Source organism: Coloeus monedula, assembly GCF_965178545.1.
Source record: "Coloeus monedula genome assembly, chromosome: 1".
NCBI classification, from domain to species: Eukaryota; Metazoa; Chordata; class Aves; order Passeriformes; family Corvidae; genus Coloeus; species Coloeus monedula.
The window spans coordinates 45,779,999-45,797,558 of record NC_138781.1 but is presented as its reverse complement, the minus strand read 5'-3'; the positions used below and the strand labels follow the sequence as shown (position 1 = coordinate 45,797,558).

At 41.2% G+C, this 17,560-nt stretch overlaps 1 protein-coding gene across 1 annotated transcript in view; it reads right to left on the bottom strand.

Annotated features, from left to right (window-relative positions):
- Nucleotides 1-320: 320 nt before the first annotated feature.
- Nucleotides 321-17,560, bottom strand: part of ULK4 (unc-51 like kinase 4) — a gene marked incomplete at both ends in the record, with an annotated part of 221,246 nt that continues 204,006 nt past the window's right edge. The window contains 2 exons of the mRNA XM_082281603.1: nt 321-405; nt 3,337-3,425. Coding sequence (XP_082137729.1) covers nt 321-405; nt 3,337-3,425 — 174 coding nt within the window. The remainder of the gene's footprint in view (nt 406-3,336; nt 3,426-17,560) is intronic.

Here is a 17,560-nt window from a genome sequence, read left to right as displayed (position 1 = left end):
TATATTGTGAAGTAACACTACTATTTATTTAATTTACACTTTCAAGCTATCAAATACTTGAGCTACATCATGTAATGCCAGCAAGGCAAAGTAGTAACCAAGAATTCATCCTTACAGGGGTTTAAAAAACAAACCACCACCCCCTCTGATCCCAAACCAGCTTCCCTCCCTTCCTGAGCCAGCCCAAATTCTGCATATGCTGCAGCTCAGATTGCTAAATGAGTTACATCTGCTCAGCTCATCTGAGGGTGTTCCTGCAGGACTGAAGTGATGAGCAGGTTACACAACCTGCATGTTTCCAAAGGCTGGTCAAAAATGGTTCACTTGGGGGTCTTGATATTTTCATGTCCCAGTGTTCTCAGAATTTCAAATGCCAAGGAAGCAACAGCAATGTCAGCGTGAGAGCTAGGAATTAAAACCAGTAACATCTATTAGACATCCTCAGGAGAAAAAAATGTTTTGTTCAAATTCCACATTTGCCTTATCTATGCTGGAAAACTCTGAGTAGCCATTAACTGCACTCTCTACCTGCTTTTTGTTAAGCAGTAACGTAACCAGTGATTCTGCCCTGTAGCCACTCGTGTAGAAATGACTTTGAGCTCAAACTCCCAGTAACTGCTACCTCACTCAACCTCCTCTGTAAAAGAAAGCAGATAGAATTTATCATACACCCCGTGACTCCACACACACACACTTCCAGCTTGACAGAAAGATGTATTTTCACACACACATAGCCCTCTGCCTGCAGCGCTGCTCTGCACAGGCAGGCACTGCCACTGCAGGTGTTGCCCACCTCCTGCAAGGAGGAGCGACAGCCCCTCCAACCACGGTGCTGCACAGGGGCCCTTTGCTTCCTCGCCTAAGGTTTTATTACATATTTTTTGCCTATTTTTTTCTTCTGGAAACACATTTTTTTCTAGCATTGGAACAGAGGCTCTAACACATTACTGGTAGTCCACAGAATCAAGTATTTTTAGTTTCTTTATGGACTCCCATCCCTCATCTCTAGCTTAGAAAGGATACCAGCAGACCAATCTGCAACTTCCTTGACTGCTGCTAATGATGATACCTACCAGTACTCCACAGTTTGGGGAATGCAGAGCTAACCAGAAAATCCAAATGATCAGTTCATCACTACATAAGCCAATGTCTTAATAAACAGCAATTTAAATCAGATAATTCAGTTATCTGAAACAAATTCATCTTAGCAACTGTCTTCATCGAAAAATAAATGTCCATGATCCCATATTTTAAAGCATGGATTTGATTCCAGGTGGTCACTGAGCAAAATGGGTTGGTCATGTCACTCTTAAAAGTGCCTGTTCCAACAAGCTCAGGAAGCATCAGAGAGAGAGAGTTTGGCAATCCATGGCTGCTACACAGCAGCAGGGGAGCACCAAAAGCTGCTTTCAATCCAAACAGTGCCCTTCTCCTGGCATGTGACTGCTCAGCTGGAACCCCGGTTCTGACACATAGGAAGAGGAAGAGATTAGAAACCTGTCTGTAAGAAATGAGCAAAGCAAAATCACTCCTCAAGCAATTCAAACCAGTGGTAATATGTGGGTGGAAGGGCCTGGGAGTTTAGACTACCCCGAGGATGGCTTAGATCCAGGTCTCAGCTGTAGCCACCTCTAAACCATTTCCGGTTCTGCAGGAGATACAGAGAGGCTCCTTAACCAGGTTCAAAGCACAGGTGAGGAGACCAAGTTTATTAGGTCACAAGGACTATTCTGGGAAAGATGCCACATAAGGAAATCTGAAGAGAAGGCAGAATATCCATACCTTCCAAACAAATGTCCATTCAGCTAAGTCTGATAAAGCTTCCCCAGGCTTCCCCTGCCTGCCTGTTGCCAATTTATGCATGTCAGCCCCAAGAATCAGCCTGAAACTTCTCAGTCTCCTCTGGAGGCAAATGGATAGGGACATGTGTTCCCTAAAGAAGAAGGGGAGGAGGGGAAATGAAATCCATGAGTTCTCAGGGGGTCCCTTGTTGCTGTTGCAGTGCAGGAGCTCGGCACACCAGAGGGACCTGGCTTATCTTAATGTATCTGAACAGTTCTCAATGGCACCAGCTGGAATTTGATCTACTGAGCATCTTGTGTTAAATAAGAGCGAGTACTGTTTAGTTGGGCTCTGTAGCATGTGTTTTTCTGCATACAGAAATGCACAGACTGTAATAAACTACTGAGGAAGCCAGAAAAGCAGAATTCAAAGACAGTGACTGGGCTATCTGGTGCATCTAATGCTGAAATACTCCCAACAGAGTGAAAGCTGTTTCTAACAGAAGAAAAGCCCATCTTCCCCCCACTCTCATCTTCAGTGGTGGTGCCTGTGTCTCCCTTGGGGAGAGCTGACATTTTATTGTACTGAGATAATTTAATGTGTCATACAAAACCCTGTGAGTCAGCAGCTGAGTGTGCAAGAGGGATGCTGACTGCTCTCAACAGGTTTGGTAAGTCCTCGGTGAACACCTCCTTACACTCACCACATCCCGAACATTTCCTTTTCACGTCTGCCCACACCCCTCCTTCCTTCCAACACAGGCTACCACACTGCCATAATGCTGAGGAGCCAATTTTCCCAAAAGCCTGCATTTGGGAGCACAAAGAGCACTGAAGAGATTATCTTAAGTGTTTCAAAAACTGACCTCTGAACTACAACTTCTCTATGAATTTTAGTTCAACCAGGAGTGAAATGAAGCCTAACAGCCCACAGCAGAAGTACAAAATTTGTTTTGAGAGGCAGACAACAGCCATTCATTCATTCATATGTCCAAGGAGGATTAGATATGGGAAAGTCTATGGGAGATGAGCTAAGGTTTGGCCAATTTGTTGGGACTAGCACCTCTATTCTTGCAGAGAAGGCCATGGTATTCCTCTAAGTCGTGTGCCTTCTGGAGAAGCCACAGGTATTCTTAAACAAAAGCAGTTCTGTTCTTCAGCCACATGTTTGAAAGGAGTCAGTCTGCAAGTGCATCAACCACAGCCACCTTAACACAGGGCACAAATGTCACATTGTGCATGCAGCCCACTCTGCCAAGAACCACTGACAGGAATCCGGTTATAGAGACCAATGTTTGGAATAAAATAATAATTTTTAAAAAAGTAAATCCACAGAATTGACACACACAAGGAGCCAGACTGTGCTGCAGCTGGGGATCAAAGTGTGCCGCAGGCTCTGATGTAGAGGACTTTGGAGGAGAGCAGTGCAGGGAGGGGGGCCAGGACAGAAACCTGAGAAGCTCTTACTGCACAGAATTACAGAAGGCCATTGCAGACAAAAGAGGAGATGAGCGCTCTGAGCCCTGGAAATTCCTGGAAGCCTGAGGGAACTCACCTGGCAGTTTGGGCCAGGCTCTCTAGAGCCTGGATAAGAGCATCACCATCATTCCTCAGGCTCTCTGAGTGCTTCTTGTTTGAAGTTATCTGGAACAAAAAGAAAGAACCATTATCAAAGGCTTAGCAAAAGATTCTTCTCTGTCATTTTTGTGGGATAAGAGAGAGGGAAACAAGTTACAGCATTTATTACAATTTTAAATGGAATGTGACATTGAAGAGACCCACAGTAAAGTCCCTTTTACTGAATTTTAGGCAGAGACCATCTAAAACGTCTTGGTTTAATTAACATACTCACCCATGTTCTGAGTCCCTGTATGTGTGCAAATTCACATATCACAGTCTGCCAATCCTGATTTCATCCTTAGTATCAATGCAAATACAAGCCCCATTTAGTCTGAATCCCAGGGATATCTTGGAGAGGCAATTATTTTCATTTCTCACTTCAGGGAAAAAGAAACCAAGTTTCTACCAGCCTTCAGATCAGGACGTGTGGGGTTTCTCTGAGAGAAGCCAGGTTAAAATCACTGCAAACTTGGTAATTGCATATGGAAATTTTTCTTGCCCCTCATCAGTCATTAGGAGTTACCTGCACAGGGCTGTCACCCACAGAGCAGGGGGCTGAGTGACCAAAGCTATATGCCCTTTTGTGTCAAATGAATCCTGATTGTAGCTGATTTTGCTGCTGGTGTGGTTTATTACATGAATCTGCAATGACTGGCTTATTGTTTCTCCAGCCTTAAGTAGTACAACTACACAGCTCCAAGCAGCCAGGCATTTCCTGACAGTTAAGCAGGTGAATGGGAAGGTCACGGAACATGACGTGAAGCCTCATGCACTATAGCTCAGACACTGAGTACTCGGCAGCTTGCTGAAAAGCTCTTGTATCTCCAACAGATTACTAAAACACCTGGTTTGCATGTCAGTTCCTGCTTGCAAAGGTAAATAAATCTTGGCTGAAGAGAAAGGGAAAGGGGAGGAGCAGAGCAGCTGATTATTTGGATACTGGAGGAGTTAATGCTTGAAACTATGACTTCTAATCCCAAAACCTGGCAAGGACTTGTAAGCTTTAGCATGCTGCGGCTGGCCCTATTTACCATTGATCCAGCATCTGGGCAATACGCCTTCACATCCTCCTCTTAAATCACAACAGAAGCTGTATTTACAGCTGCCATCCCACCATAATTTATCAGCAGTGATTCTGCAACAACAGTGTCACTGCATCTGTAATTGTAACATCCTGTAGTTTGGCAGTTACAGGGAACCGGGACCTGCCTGAAGTAAACTAAAACATATCCTGTATGTTGGAAAAAACCCAGTGATGCCATTACCTGAGCAAAAATCATCGGTAAATCCTGACTACAGATCATTAAACCCTTTTACTCTCTTGAGGTTTATATCTGATTCTTTCAGTTTACATTTCAGAAATCCACTATTCTCTATTTGTTACCTGCTAGACACAGAAAATGTTTTGTAATCTGGGTTCTGAATGTGAGAACAACACAACATGTAATAGGAGCAGTACAGGAGAAAAGTACTTTCATCACAAGACATTGCTTTCTGTTCGTAAAGAGTGCTCATGCCTCTACCAAACATCTCCCTGCAACTCCTGCAGCTCACCAGCCACTGCCACATTCCTTGCACTTTCCACATTCATGCCCCTTGTTCATTCTGCACACTTTAAAAAGCTGAGAGGTCACAGGGAAGGAAGGTCGCTAGGACTGAATCATGCTCCATAAAACCACCAGGTCAAATAAAGGCTACAGATATCTCTCATTCTACAACATCCTAACTTTTGGGTGCTGACATTTGTACAACCCTCACAGTCTCCTCACAAAATAGTCAATGGCATCATACAGAAAACATTCAAAACATGCTCAACTATAAAATCTGGTATGAAGAAAAAAGTTTAATTCTAAAATGATTTATTTCAAACAACAGCCCAAATGAGTCACCAGGTCTGACTATAAGCCTGCCCATGCTGCATTTCTGTGCATACAATGCATTTGAATAGAAAGGATTAAAATGGCTTTATATGCACAGAAATTGTAAAAGACTGAAACAGAAACACCCATGAGATCATCTACACCACCTCCCTGTTAGACTTCACCATGCAGAGCAGCTTTCAGCCACAAGCAATGGGCTCCCATGGCATCCATCCAGAGGGGCTACTCCCCAGGCTAACAAAATGCTTCAGTAAGATCCTTTCAGCAGTAAAAGTGGTAGCATAAGGAGGGAAAGGATCAGCATGAGCTGCCTTCAGTCCATCTAAATTAAGTATAACCCAAATTTAGAATGTATTTTCTTGAGAGTGCCAACTACCAGCTTCATACAAACCAAGGGGTGTTGGTGAAGAACCAACCTGTCCAGTTGGCAGTGCCACCTGTGCTCACACAGAACTCACCCAGACCAAACGGGGCTGCACAGATTTACATGGGCAGCTGGGGCTTCCCCACCAGCTCTTTGTCACCATTGTCCAGAAAAATGGAAGCTATCCACCACCAGGCACTCACTCCATGGGCCTGGGAGGGGACCAACTCTGTAGTAGCAGGAAAATTGAGGGCTGAATATAGGGTGAGCTGCCAGCACCCAAGAGCCAGCTCAGCCACAGCTGCCTATGGTTTCTGTCAGCACTCCCATGCTCTTACTTCTCTGATCACTGGCACTTATTTGCCCTTTACCTCAGTCTGAGTAGATCTGATTGCTCCCTGAGCAACTGTAAGGTCTCTTGCATATGACAGATTACATCATGCTTCACAGGAGACTGTGAGAAGTATTATCTGAATCACTGTTCACTTTCAAGATGAAACTTTACTCATGTTTCTTATTTAAAAACTGTTTCAGTCTCATCTTCCTTTTGTTCCATAGATTATAATAAACTATGACAGGACATAAAACCACCATTCACCAAAATTTGAGAAATTAATGTATTTTTCACTTTGTTATCTTTTTCTTCTACCCACCATTTCTGCCCCTTTTATCCACACCAGTTCTAGTTCTCATTCATTTGGCGTTTTAACAACTAGTTTAATGATCTCTTGTAATATTGCTGTTTGTTAGGGCTGGCTGCAACACAGATTCAATGACATAATCAATAGCAATTCCTTCAATTAACAATGTAATTAAATCTCAGTTTAGTTGTACACTCACTGCAATTTAAAAAGAATTTCAAAATTACTTTTCTTTATTAAGCCTACAACCATTCAGCAGCTCTGCTCTCTTCTATCCTATTAAACAAGGGTGAGCCGTAAGGAATACAGTAGTTCATATATAACAATCAGTATTTCCTAAAATTCAAGAAAACTGTTCAGGTATTATGGTGCTGCTGAAGATGAGTGAAGGAAAAGTTATCATATAAAACATTTCCACTGGAATATCGACTTCACTAATAAACTGAGGAGTTTTGCATTCTTGTTCTAAGAAGAGATTTTTGCAATTCAAATTTCAAGAAAGTGCAAAAAAACCAGGGACAATTACCCCTGTTAAGGTTGGTTTCATAATGCTGAACTGCTTTCTCTGATTAGTTGTAAGTCACATTTCGAAATTTACAATGGAGATAAAGGACCTAGGCATTAAACTGCTCTCTCGCCATTTTTAAGAAATTCTTTGTTGAGGTTTCAAGTGAACCATAAACTTAATGTCTGTGAAGTAAACTGGGAAATAATGCAAAAATAAGGAGCTCTTTATTTGAAAAACCTTTTCTTGGTTGAAGAAAGGTCTTGGGAGCATTATCAGCTGCACCTTCAAGTATCATCTTCTCAAATAAACAACTGCTGGAGACGTTCACCATTTGCACGCACGACAGATTCTTTTCTTTAAGCTACTACCATGTCTGTATACACAGATACAAGCAACACACGTCAAACTGTACCTCTTTCTCACAAACTGTTTCTTTCTCTTTCCCAAACATACATATTTTAACCTCATAAAGTGGTGCTTCCTTACTTTTTCATAAAAATTTAATATAATTAAGCTAATTACAGGTACTCAGTTCTTGCTCAACTTTACTGGCACAGGCTAAGAGCAGCCACGTGGGTAAGGCAGAAGCTGCTGCGGGTTGATTTATCAGAACTACCAGACACTCATAGGTCCAATGTCAGCGTTACCTGAATATTGACACATGCTGTGAATAAAGTATCACTTATCCCTTGTTGGAAGCTTTTCTGTAACTGGAACTTGTACCTTCAGCTAATACTGCAGTAAAAACAACCATCAATATATTTCTTCTATGGACTAACTGGGACCCTATGTAGGATATGAAATATAATATCAAAATTAAGTTTTCAGACTAAAAAACATTTAAGAATTAAGTACACTCCTACTGCCCTCTAGACACTATTTCAAGTAATGTCTTCATAATAAGTGCTGTTCCTGCAATTTTAAATATGCATCTCAGACTTCTCATTCCTACTTCCACCTTTGACTGGCTTAAGGCACTGTCAGTAGGACACAGAGCCTTTCATCCCCAACCAAAGCTGCTGTTTCAAATGTCAGAGAGGCTGGTGGTGACTGAAAGTTGATGGCTATTCACAGCTGCTTAGTGTGACCTTATTCCCATTTTTTAAGGAACAAATGTCACGAAATATAGTGGTGTTAAAAACATTGCTATAGCTGATGTGACAGCCCAGCAAATAAGTCAATGGGATAGTAACTTCAGAAATGAGGCACAATGCCTGGGCTGGAGGGGAAAACCTTTTAGTGTTGTGACCCATCTTATGCCTATCCCAGGGCATTTAATGGTACTTTTCCTCCCAGGCTGTCAGTGCTGAACTATTCACAAGCACTGCAGTAATCAAATAAATCATGTCACTTGGCTTGTCATTCACAACTCATGACGTGGCCAGAAATATGCAGCCATTCCTTCTCAAAGCAGGAGCACAATAACCAAGCAAATACTGCAACCAGGGACTCATTTGGGTGAACTTAAACTAACAGATCCATCGGCTGTGGACTTACGAAACGTGTTTATTTCATTATAAATTGCTCTCCAAACATATGCACTAAGCTGGCAGTGCCCAAAGGAAATATAATAAATGAACTCATCATTTCTCACGACGAATCAGGTGGGTCTGTCACTTCTGTAGGCCTGCACACACACTCTTACAAAGTAATGTAGCCCTACATTTGCGTAACGAAGGGCCAGACCCAGTAAAGCATTTGGAGCCTATAAAGTAGAGGCTGTGATGATGTCAGCCCCCAAAGAGGAATCCCAAGCAGGCACCCAGATACCTGCACAGTGCATGCGGAGTGCCGCTGCCAAACGCCATGGAAACCTCCTGTTGAGAATGAGGTTACCCAAATTCACTCTTGTCTCTGGAGCTCAGGTTGCTAACACAGCCAGTGAAAGCTCATGGTCCAGACAGTACAGTCACAATGTCTTTTCCCAGTGCCCCCACAGCAGGCTGTGGGCTCCCAGGCTGTAGTCCTCTCCCCTTTTCTAGGCAAGTGAAGGCCACATTTTGTTGCTGCAGCACAGTTTCCACTGGGTGGGGAGAGGCCAGGAGGTTTGGATGGTTCCCACACAGGGAGTGAATGACATGGGGACTTGGCAGGGAGGCAACAGGCATCATGGCTCTCCAGGTAGGCGAAGTTAAACATGAACTCCCATTTACCAGGGAAGCACTCCAGCTATTAAGGCAATTTTATATCTGTGGCAGCAATTTTTTTAAATATAAAAGCAAAACAACTAAAACCAGCAACAAATATCCCAGATACATACAGTGGTCTTTTGTTAGGTGTTTAATCTGACATTGGTTACACGTGCTCTCAGCAGGTCTGTGGGGTAGGACCCCCTAAAGCACTAAGGTGCAGCCAACTTACAGGTTGTTTAATGAAAATTAATGGTAACTCCTGCCAGCCTGTGCTGGTGTAGCAGAGGAACATCTGAGGACAGTGCGCTCACTAGAATGGCCAAAAGTTATTTTTGCTCTCCATAGTGTAGGAGAGCTTGTTCTTTCTAAAAGGGTAAAAACCTTCCTGGTCATTGCCTCCTTCCTACTCTTCTCTCTACACATGGTTCCAGCTGGAGAGAGACAAAATGTGTGTGTGGGAAGAACAAATCAAGTTGGACAAGTTATATTTATGTTACTAATTGCCAAGTCATTTGAACAGGCCTGAGCAATGCTGCTGGACCATAAAAACAAGAAATGAAACTTACAAAAGCATGAGTGTTCCAGGTGTGCTTTGGCAAGTATATTGCAGTCAGGGATTGCAGACACATGATTTCAAAGACTTTGTGGCCTTCAGATCCTGCAAATACATGTGAAAACAAGCAGGTATCTGTGACCAAAAAAAAACCACCCCACACTACATCAGACAGCTTAGCTCTGATTTTAGAGTTCAAGAATCTTTTTTTCCCCCCTCTTTATGGCTAAAATTCTTGTTCTACGGAAGTCAACAAACACCTTTTGATTTTGATAAGGCCAAGATTTCATTTGAGGTGTTTTGTTTTCTTCTAATTTGTGTATGTATGTGGAGGTTTATTCTAAGTTCAAAGCCATTCCTACGGATAACTTGGAACCATCCCGGTTTCCCGGCAGTCTGAGTGCCACACTGGCTGAAGGACTACTCACAGAGAGACAAGGAATGTCTCCCACACAATAGATAATTGTTAATTGATTTTGAATGTTTCTTGACACCTATTCACTTTGAGGCTATTCTCTGCCCTTCAGCATACACATTTTGCACACAGATGCATGCTCTGTGATTGTTGCAAAACTGTAAAATTACCAACTCTAAGGGGCATTGTCTGAACATAAGAGAAGATTTGTAAAACTGCAGGGTAATTATTGAACAGAAGGCGCTCTCTCTCTTGTTTGATTTTTAAAGTTTGGTTTCATTGCAAGTTGTGTTCTCAGCTTGCTTTCAGAAATGTCTCTATAATGTAGAAAATACCCATTACTGCAGTTTCCACCCTCTTTAATGAGTGAGTTTAAAATATTTGACTTCACAGAACTGGATAGGGCAACTTCTTTACATCCATTATATAACCAGCTGACCACAACAGCTTTATTAGCAAAAGTAAACTGCAGGTCTGTCTGCCAAAACATGGCTCAAAGGTGCTACAGGAGACTTCCACATAGGGCTGCAGTGTTGACAAGTTATGCATACTCAGAAGCCAGCCCAACATCTATATGACATTGGAAATAAGCACTTGCCATCCTGCTGCTGGTGATCTCATCTGCACACACAGGTTCATCTGTCACCTGCATGCCAACGACTCCCTAAGGTACCACTTCAGACCAGTTTTGCTCTGTCCAAACAATGATCCCAGCCAGCCTCAGGTATCAGCTTTAGCAAAACCAGGCCACATACTAAGCTTACAGAAAACTTGTGAGCCCTTGATCCCTCTGCCCACAGCTTCCAAGCTGCCTATCCTCACCTTGCTGGACCTGGTGAGACCACCAGCTCCCAGGTACACCTCACCCTGGTAGTCTCTTGTGACTTCCTCCTTACAAAAGAAACAGGGAAATCCACTGGAAGAATTTTTTATTACCACAGTTCAGATCTTACATTTATATTTTCCTTTAGGAGCTGTTATAGAGGTTCCTGGTTGTCCTGGAGCAAAACAAACTAAAAACAGTTATGAACAAACACTAAAACAACACACAGATTTTCCCTCAAGTTCATAATTCTCTGAATCTCTCATGTTCAAATATCCTTCATAGTCTCTCTCTTAATCAGATTTTCTCCTAAAATAGCTTCTGACAAGTAACTCCCAATACTTATTAAATGTTGATTTCCAGTGACACTCTTTTATGGCCTAATAATACAATCTGTGAATGAGATCCTTGAATTTCAACATCGTCAACCCTTATGTCTCCCAGTAAAATCACAAAATAACCTAACTGCAAAGGTTTTTTTTGAGTTACATCAAACTCTCATTGATGTGCTCCATGGGTTAGGGATGACCTTCTTTACTTTAATGTACGTGTTCTTTTCATGTTCATCCAGTACAGCTGAATCGAGATCTTTCACTGACATATTTGTGTGCATGCAAACCTTTGCTTTTGCTTTAGTGAACTGCCTTATCTCAAACAATGACTGGTTTTCCATCTTATTTTCTCTCCCCTGTCCAGCTGGGGAGTGATAAAGCAGCATGGTGGGCACCTGGCATCCAGCTGGTGTCAGCCCACCACACATGCTTTGACAATTCAAATAATTTCTAGCATTTGCGCACTTGTAAGGGTAAGAATCATTACCACAGAAAACTCATCTTCTCACTATTAGGAAAGCCAATGACATCCAGAACATATTGGAAAGTGCTGACCTTTAAATGGCAATTACCATACAGGAGAAGTATGCAAGCAACCAAGCAATTACTAATTTAATAAATGTTCTTACGTCTAAGGACACAAACCCTTGAGCAGCCACGCAGCAATGCTCAGGTGAACTGGGCAAACCCCCAGGAACAGCCAAGAAGTCTCAGTTAACTGAGGAATTTGAAGTTTAATGCATACAGCCTCCAAAAAAATGATACCTACAGCTTGACATTGTTCCTTGTCCTGCTTCAAAAAGCTCCTCATAAAGATAAAAGACTACTATACCTTGATGAAAGCAGAGTGATGTGAACAGATGCTGTCCAAGTTGTCTGTGCAATTCAAGTCTGACCTAGTATGCCCTAACTGTCCCTGAGCAGAACCTTGATATAGCATTGATCAACTTCCATGGAGGATGAAACTAAATTAGATGGCTCATGCTCACATTTGCCATAATCTGGACCTGAACACAAGACTCCAACAACCACACATCTCTACAAGTTGGCTTAATGATTTAGATTCACTATGCCAAAAAAAGCAGGAATATGATAAATTAAGAACTAACACAGATTATGAAAAACTCATTCATAAGGAAAAAAAAGAGTAGCAAAATCTCATTAGAAAAATCATTCTGAACTATGATTTTGAGCTAAATATTGAAGTATCAAACTTAGTTCCTTTGTATCCCCTGCAGACTTGATTTCCAGGGACACATGAAACTCAGACACGCTGAGGTTTTCCTTAAGTACGAAATGCAGATAGTCTTGCATATACAGGAGAAAAACAAAACCACTCCTCCCCCCTGCCAGAAAAATGCTCTGAAGATTTTTGTTATTGGGGCAAAAAAGGATCAGTATATTTATGGTTCATGTAAAATGCAACTAGGAATGTAAATGACTGAACAGGGATATAAGTCTATAAAACACCAATTTCTGAAGAAAATTATGCTTTATATAATGGTTCAATTTCCATAAAATTGTAAAAACTGTCATAAAAACAAATGGACTTCTGAAACTGATGCTTGCTTATTGTCATGTGACAGATGGCTCTGGCTGCCTGGTAGAGAGCAAACAGCTACCTTGTTGGTTCTCACTGACCTCAGAGAGAATCATTTTGGTCTGGTTTTCATTTAACAAGTCCAGTTGCATTTATGTATCTTTACAGCAGCAAGTCAGTCATCCATGTGTAATTACACAGAGGAGGTCAAAAGGAAGTAATAGTGATGAGCCCAACAGATGACACAGCTTGGCAATCTCAACAGTATTGCACTGTGTAAAATTACAGTGCACTGAAACACCAAATGAGTCCAGCAATACTTTTGGGCCCACAGAAACAACGAATTAGGACTCCATAACAAAAACAACAGTGATAGTCATTGGGGAATTACACTGGCCTTGAATTATGAATTGAATAAACAGGTTGCAGGTTTCAGAACTGCAAGTTTCACTACACAACCCATAGCCAAACATCTGTCTGTGTGAAGAGAGCCTATTTCTCACTGCTGACCATGGCAGTATTATTTTTTAGACAGCTCCTGTACCTACTCATAACCATACTGGGCTCCCAGTAGCCAAATACCAGCACAGTGATACTCGCTGGGTGTATATCTCAGAAAGCAAACATGTTCCAAACAAATGGGTAAGTAGCTTTCCCCAGGAACTTGAGTCTGCAATGTGTCAGCCACTGGAATAAACACTTCTCATTCTTGGTGCTCTCCAAAATCAAGAACAGATCCAATTTTTGATTTCCCCATACCCATCAGTGTCATTAAAGAGCAGCTGCTGCTGATTGACTGAAAAATGTTAGTTGTGAAAACAACCATCAACCAAAATGCAGTCCAAATCTGCCCTTAACATAGACACACACATACTTACAGACTTACACTGCTTACTCCAAATAAACATAATAATACTTAACGCAGAATGAATGGCTCAGTAGGCCAAGTTGTGAGTAAGCATTCACAGCTACTTCAGAGGTCATCCTCCCTCACTGTACCTCACACTGCAGATAACCACAAGTCATCAGTACCTTTAGGTTTTGGGTTTTGTCAACACTTGCCTTTTCATTAAGTTGTGTTTGGCCTCCACACGCTTCATCATTTATTAGCCCGGCTGTTTTAGTGACATCAAGAAACTGATTCAATGAGTTCACATCAATTTTCTTCTCTGCCTCAACTCACATTTGGCTGACTATCAGTTTCATCAAGGACTGACAGGAAAAGGTTCCTGGGGGAGCTTTCCTAAGCTTTTCTCAATTCATTGAGTTTTAGCTCCTATGCATAAGAGAAATTCTTGAAGATATATCCAACATAATACCATCCTATTGCCCTTTATAGTTGTATTTCAAAATACAGATGAATAGAAACACTGTGGAGTTTCTTTGCTGCGACTGCAAAAACAAATGGGCTTCAAGACAAGGTTAAATGATTTACAGCAGAAACTTGCAAAGAGAAGATAAATCACCTTTTTCTTTCAACACAGTGCTGTGCAGTCACCTTCATCTTCTCTTATCAACTGCCATTTCCACACATGCATGAAGTGCTCTTATTATGTTAGGGAGCAAAAAGGATCACAATCTTTAACCTGGCAGTCTTCTATCAACAATAGAAGAAAAAGATACAAAGACCATGAGTCCAACATGATATCTCTAACTAGTGGCAAGAATGACAACATGATGCTTTACTGTTAATAAAAGAAGTCAGGAAAGACCAACACTCATTTTATTTAAGGATAAAACTCAAGTAGCTGGTAACTCATCCCTGGCAGTATAAGAAGAAGGGCAATGCATGACAACCTCTGCATAATACTTGGCAGAAGATGGGACGAGGGGAATAAGACTGGCTGTCTGTGCAGGCTGTGGCCATGGCAAGGACAATTTTGTCCCAACACAAATGATCAGTTGTGATCATCAAAGTGGGACAAGGCAAGGAGGAATATATCACAGTGTCAAGAAATGAGTGTAGAAGTTATAAAATATCTGTTCAGATTGTTCATCCTCTCCACATAGAAAGCTCTGTCTGGCACTGTTACCATAGATACTCCAGCTTATCTTCTCCATTGTGTAGTTAAACAAATTTTAGCTAAATTAAAATAATGCAATTAAATAAAGAGTCAAGCAATCACAAGCACTTCAGCTAAAGCAGTTCAAGAGATTACCAACTACTCAGCTAGAATATGAAACCTACGCATATATGCACTCACTCAATGGCAGTGTTAAGTGACCTGGCTTGAACCACCACTGTTGGTGATTTACAGTGATCTATTTTAGTCGGTGCTGTAAAACATGAGGGGAGCCCATACAGGTGGCTGTGTTATCTCAGGAAATGTAGCACTAATTTCCAACTGAGCAAGCAACAGCTTCTTCAACTCCTTTGCCTTGGTGGCACTGTGATGGATTTTTTCTTAAAGCATCCTTGTTTTTATAAAACATATTTTAATTGAGATTAGTTATGTCATCAGTTATGCTGTCCAAAGGGGTTTTGTTGGGTTTAGTTGCCACAGTAAAAAAAAAAAAAAAGATTAAAAAATGCCTGTTCCGACTGTCTGTTCCAATTTTTTTTTGCCACTGTTCCTGTCCCCAAAGCAGAAAGGGGAGAAAAAGATCCCTGTTTTAATCTCACTTGCTCTGGTTCCCAATTTACCTGGAGCAGCCAATGAATGTGTGACTGCACAAATGCTGGGCTGAGACGAGTTTCCATATCTGTGGAGCAGGAACAGCAGAGAGGCAGGACAGTGAAGCAGAGGTGGTGGTGGACCATGCAGGGCAGACTCCACTGCAGCCACCATCTCAGAGCCTTAAGCACGAGCTCACACACTTTGTCATTAAAAAGTGGAGACAAAGAGGTAGAAAGCTGAAAAGAAAACTTTCAGTGAAGTCCACAGCAAAGGCAGAGTCAGTCCTGTAAACACAAAACCTGCTGAATTTCCAAAGAAAACACTTATCCTATAGGAAGTAAACAATTTAATTTGGATGGGAGAGCATTCTCTGGAAGACAGACTGACTATTTCTCTTTGTAACTCTTTAATACAGCAGAGATTGACCTTTGCATCCTCATTTTGATGCTTATCTTGAACAAACAGCCTAGAAGTCAATGTCTACTGAGAAAAAATTAGGGAAGTGACTTTTCTCTAAAAGTGCAGAGCAAGTCCTAGGGGAAAAAATTTAAGAAATATGAGTCCAGCTGTGGCTGAATGTTAACCAGCTTTGTGATGCCGTGTTTGTTTTGCCATGAAATGCTTGCTGAGACAAGTTAAACTTCAATCTTGAATTACATGATTAAGTCTTTCAGGGACAAAGCTTTTGTTATTGCAAAATACGTTGTATTTCAGTATGAGCAGAAGAACATACATTTTTGTATTTTATACATTTTTGCTTTTATCTCGTGGGTGAAGGTAGTGTTCAAGGAATGGATAGCCCTGACCAAAGACTACTCTATTGAATGCAAGGGTTCTGACAAACTTTGCCCATGCAGATCAGGCAGTGAATCTCACAGCTGGCTTACAGAATCATCACTTTGGCAGTCTTGACTTCAGCTGAAGAGACAGTCCTATGGAACTGTGTACAAACCAGCTACCCACGAACGAGCTTTCAGTATGATCTAATCAGGCTGTGAGCTGGGCATTTTTCCCTCTCATTTTCACTTTGACTATGGGAAAAAAAAAATCTTAAAGCACTATTATGACATGGAGGTATTCATAATAAATATGCACAGGTTACAAATAAAACACTTGTAACTTAATAAAGCAGTTTGTTTCTTTTAGAGGTTTCAAGCGAAAATTCCTCAGACACTTCTGCTGATGTGCAGCTGATTACATCAGTGTTTTGCATTTGCCGTTGCACAATTACCATGAACAAGGTGTGCCTTAAAATTAGATGTAGCAGCCCTTACGCTTAATCTGATTAGGTCAATAATTTAAGTGTTAGCAGTTACAGAAATGCAGGCAGAGAGATTCTTGTTAAACAAGAAGTGATTACATACTCTTACATTGTATTCTTTTAAAAACACAATGTTTTCAGATGCAGAATGAGCACCTGGATGTCTGCCACAAGATACTGCCTTTTGCTCCTGTGCCCACCAATCTTACAACTTTGTCCTCCAGGACAAGGTAACTGAGTCACAGTGCAAACTTAATCACATCACAACACAAAGCTGATGTGATGATCTCATTACTGTTCCAGGAAAAGGAATAAACTCAATTCCTATTGACACCAGCAAATCCAGCTTTCAGCAGACTGACAAAGGCCCTGACCACGTAACAGAGAGAACAAGTAACATGAGTGGCACTCTATTAAGGAAACTATTATCCTAAGCTAGATAGTGACAATGAGACTTTTAAAGAAAGTCTTAGTGCTTTGCCAGAGGATTTTTGAATTTTAAAGGAGATTTTGAAGGATAGTTGATTCGACCAAATCTATTATGCTTTTTTTGGTAAGTTTAAGGTACCTGGAAATTGCCTTATGTCAGGATAAAAATAATTTTGCACATTAAAGAACAGATTTATAGCACTATTTCAAGCATTCAAGCCAATCTAAATTGGCTAAGAGGTTCATTTTGAAGCTCTTCACCCTTTTTTTAATACTATATATTTGGATTACTCCCTAGCATAGTGTAAGACATGCAGAAACAAAATCTAAAATGACTAAATCTGACTTTAAAAGAATACCTGTCTGATCAAAGCCCCTAGCTCACCTGTGTTGCTTTTTTTGGTTTGGGGTGTTTTGGGGTTTTTTTTGGTAAAACTAACTAACAGGAAATCTTATCTTCTGAGAGTTGCACTTAAAACTGATTGCTTATGAAGATTTGAAGCATGATTGGGATTATCATTCTAAAACAGCACCCAGGGGAACTGGGTGGATCAAGGGATTGCTAATGAGATAATTGAGTCTTTCACATCTAAACTGCTGATTTAAATTCAACCCAACACAAAGTTCCCCCAACTGGTGGACACCTGTAAAAAACAAGGTGAT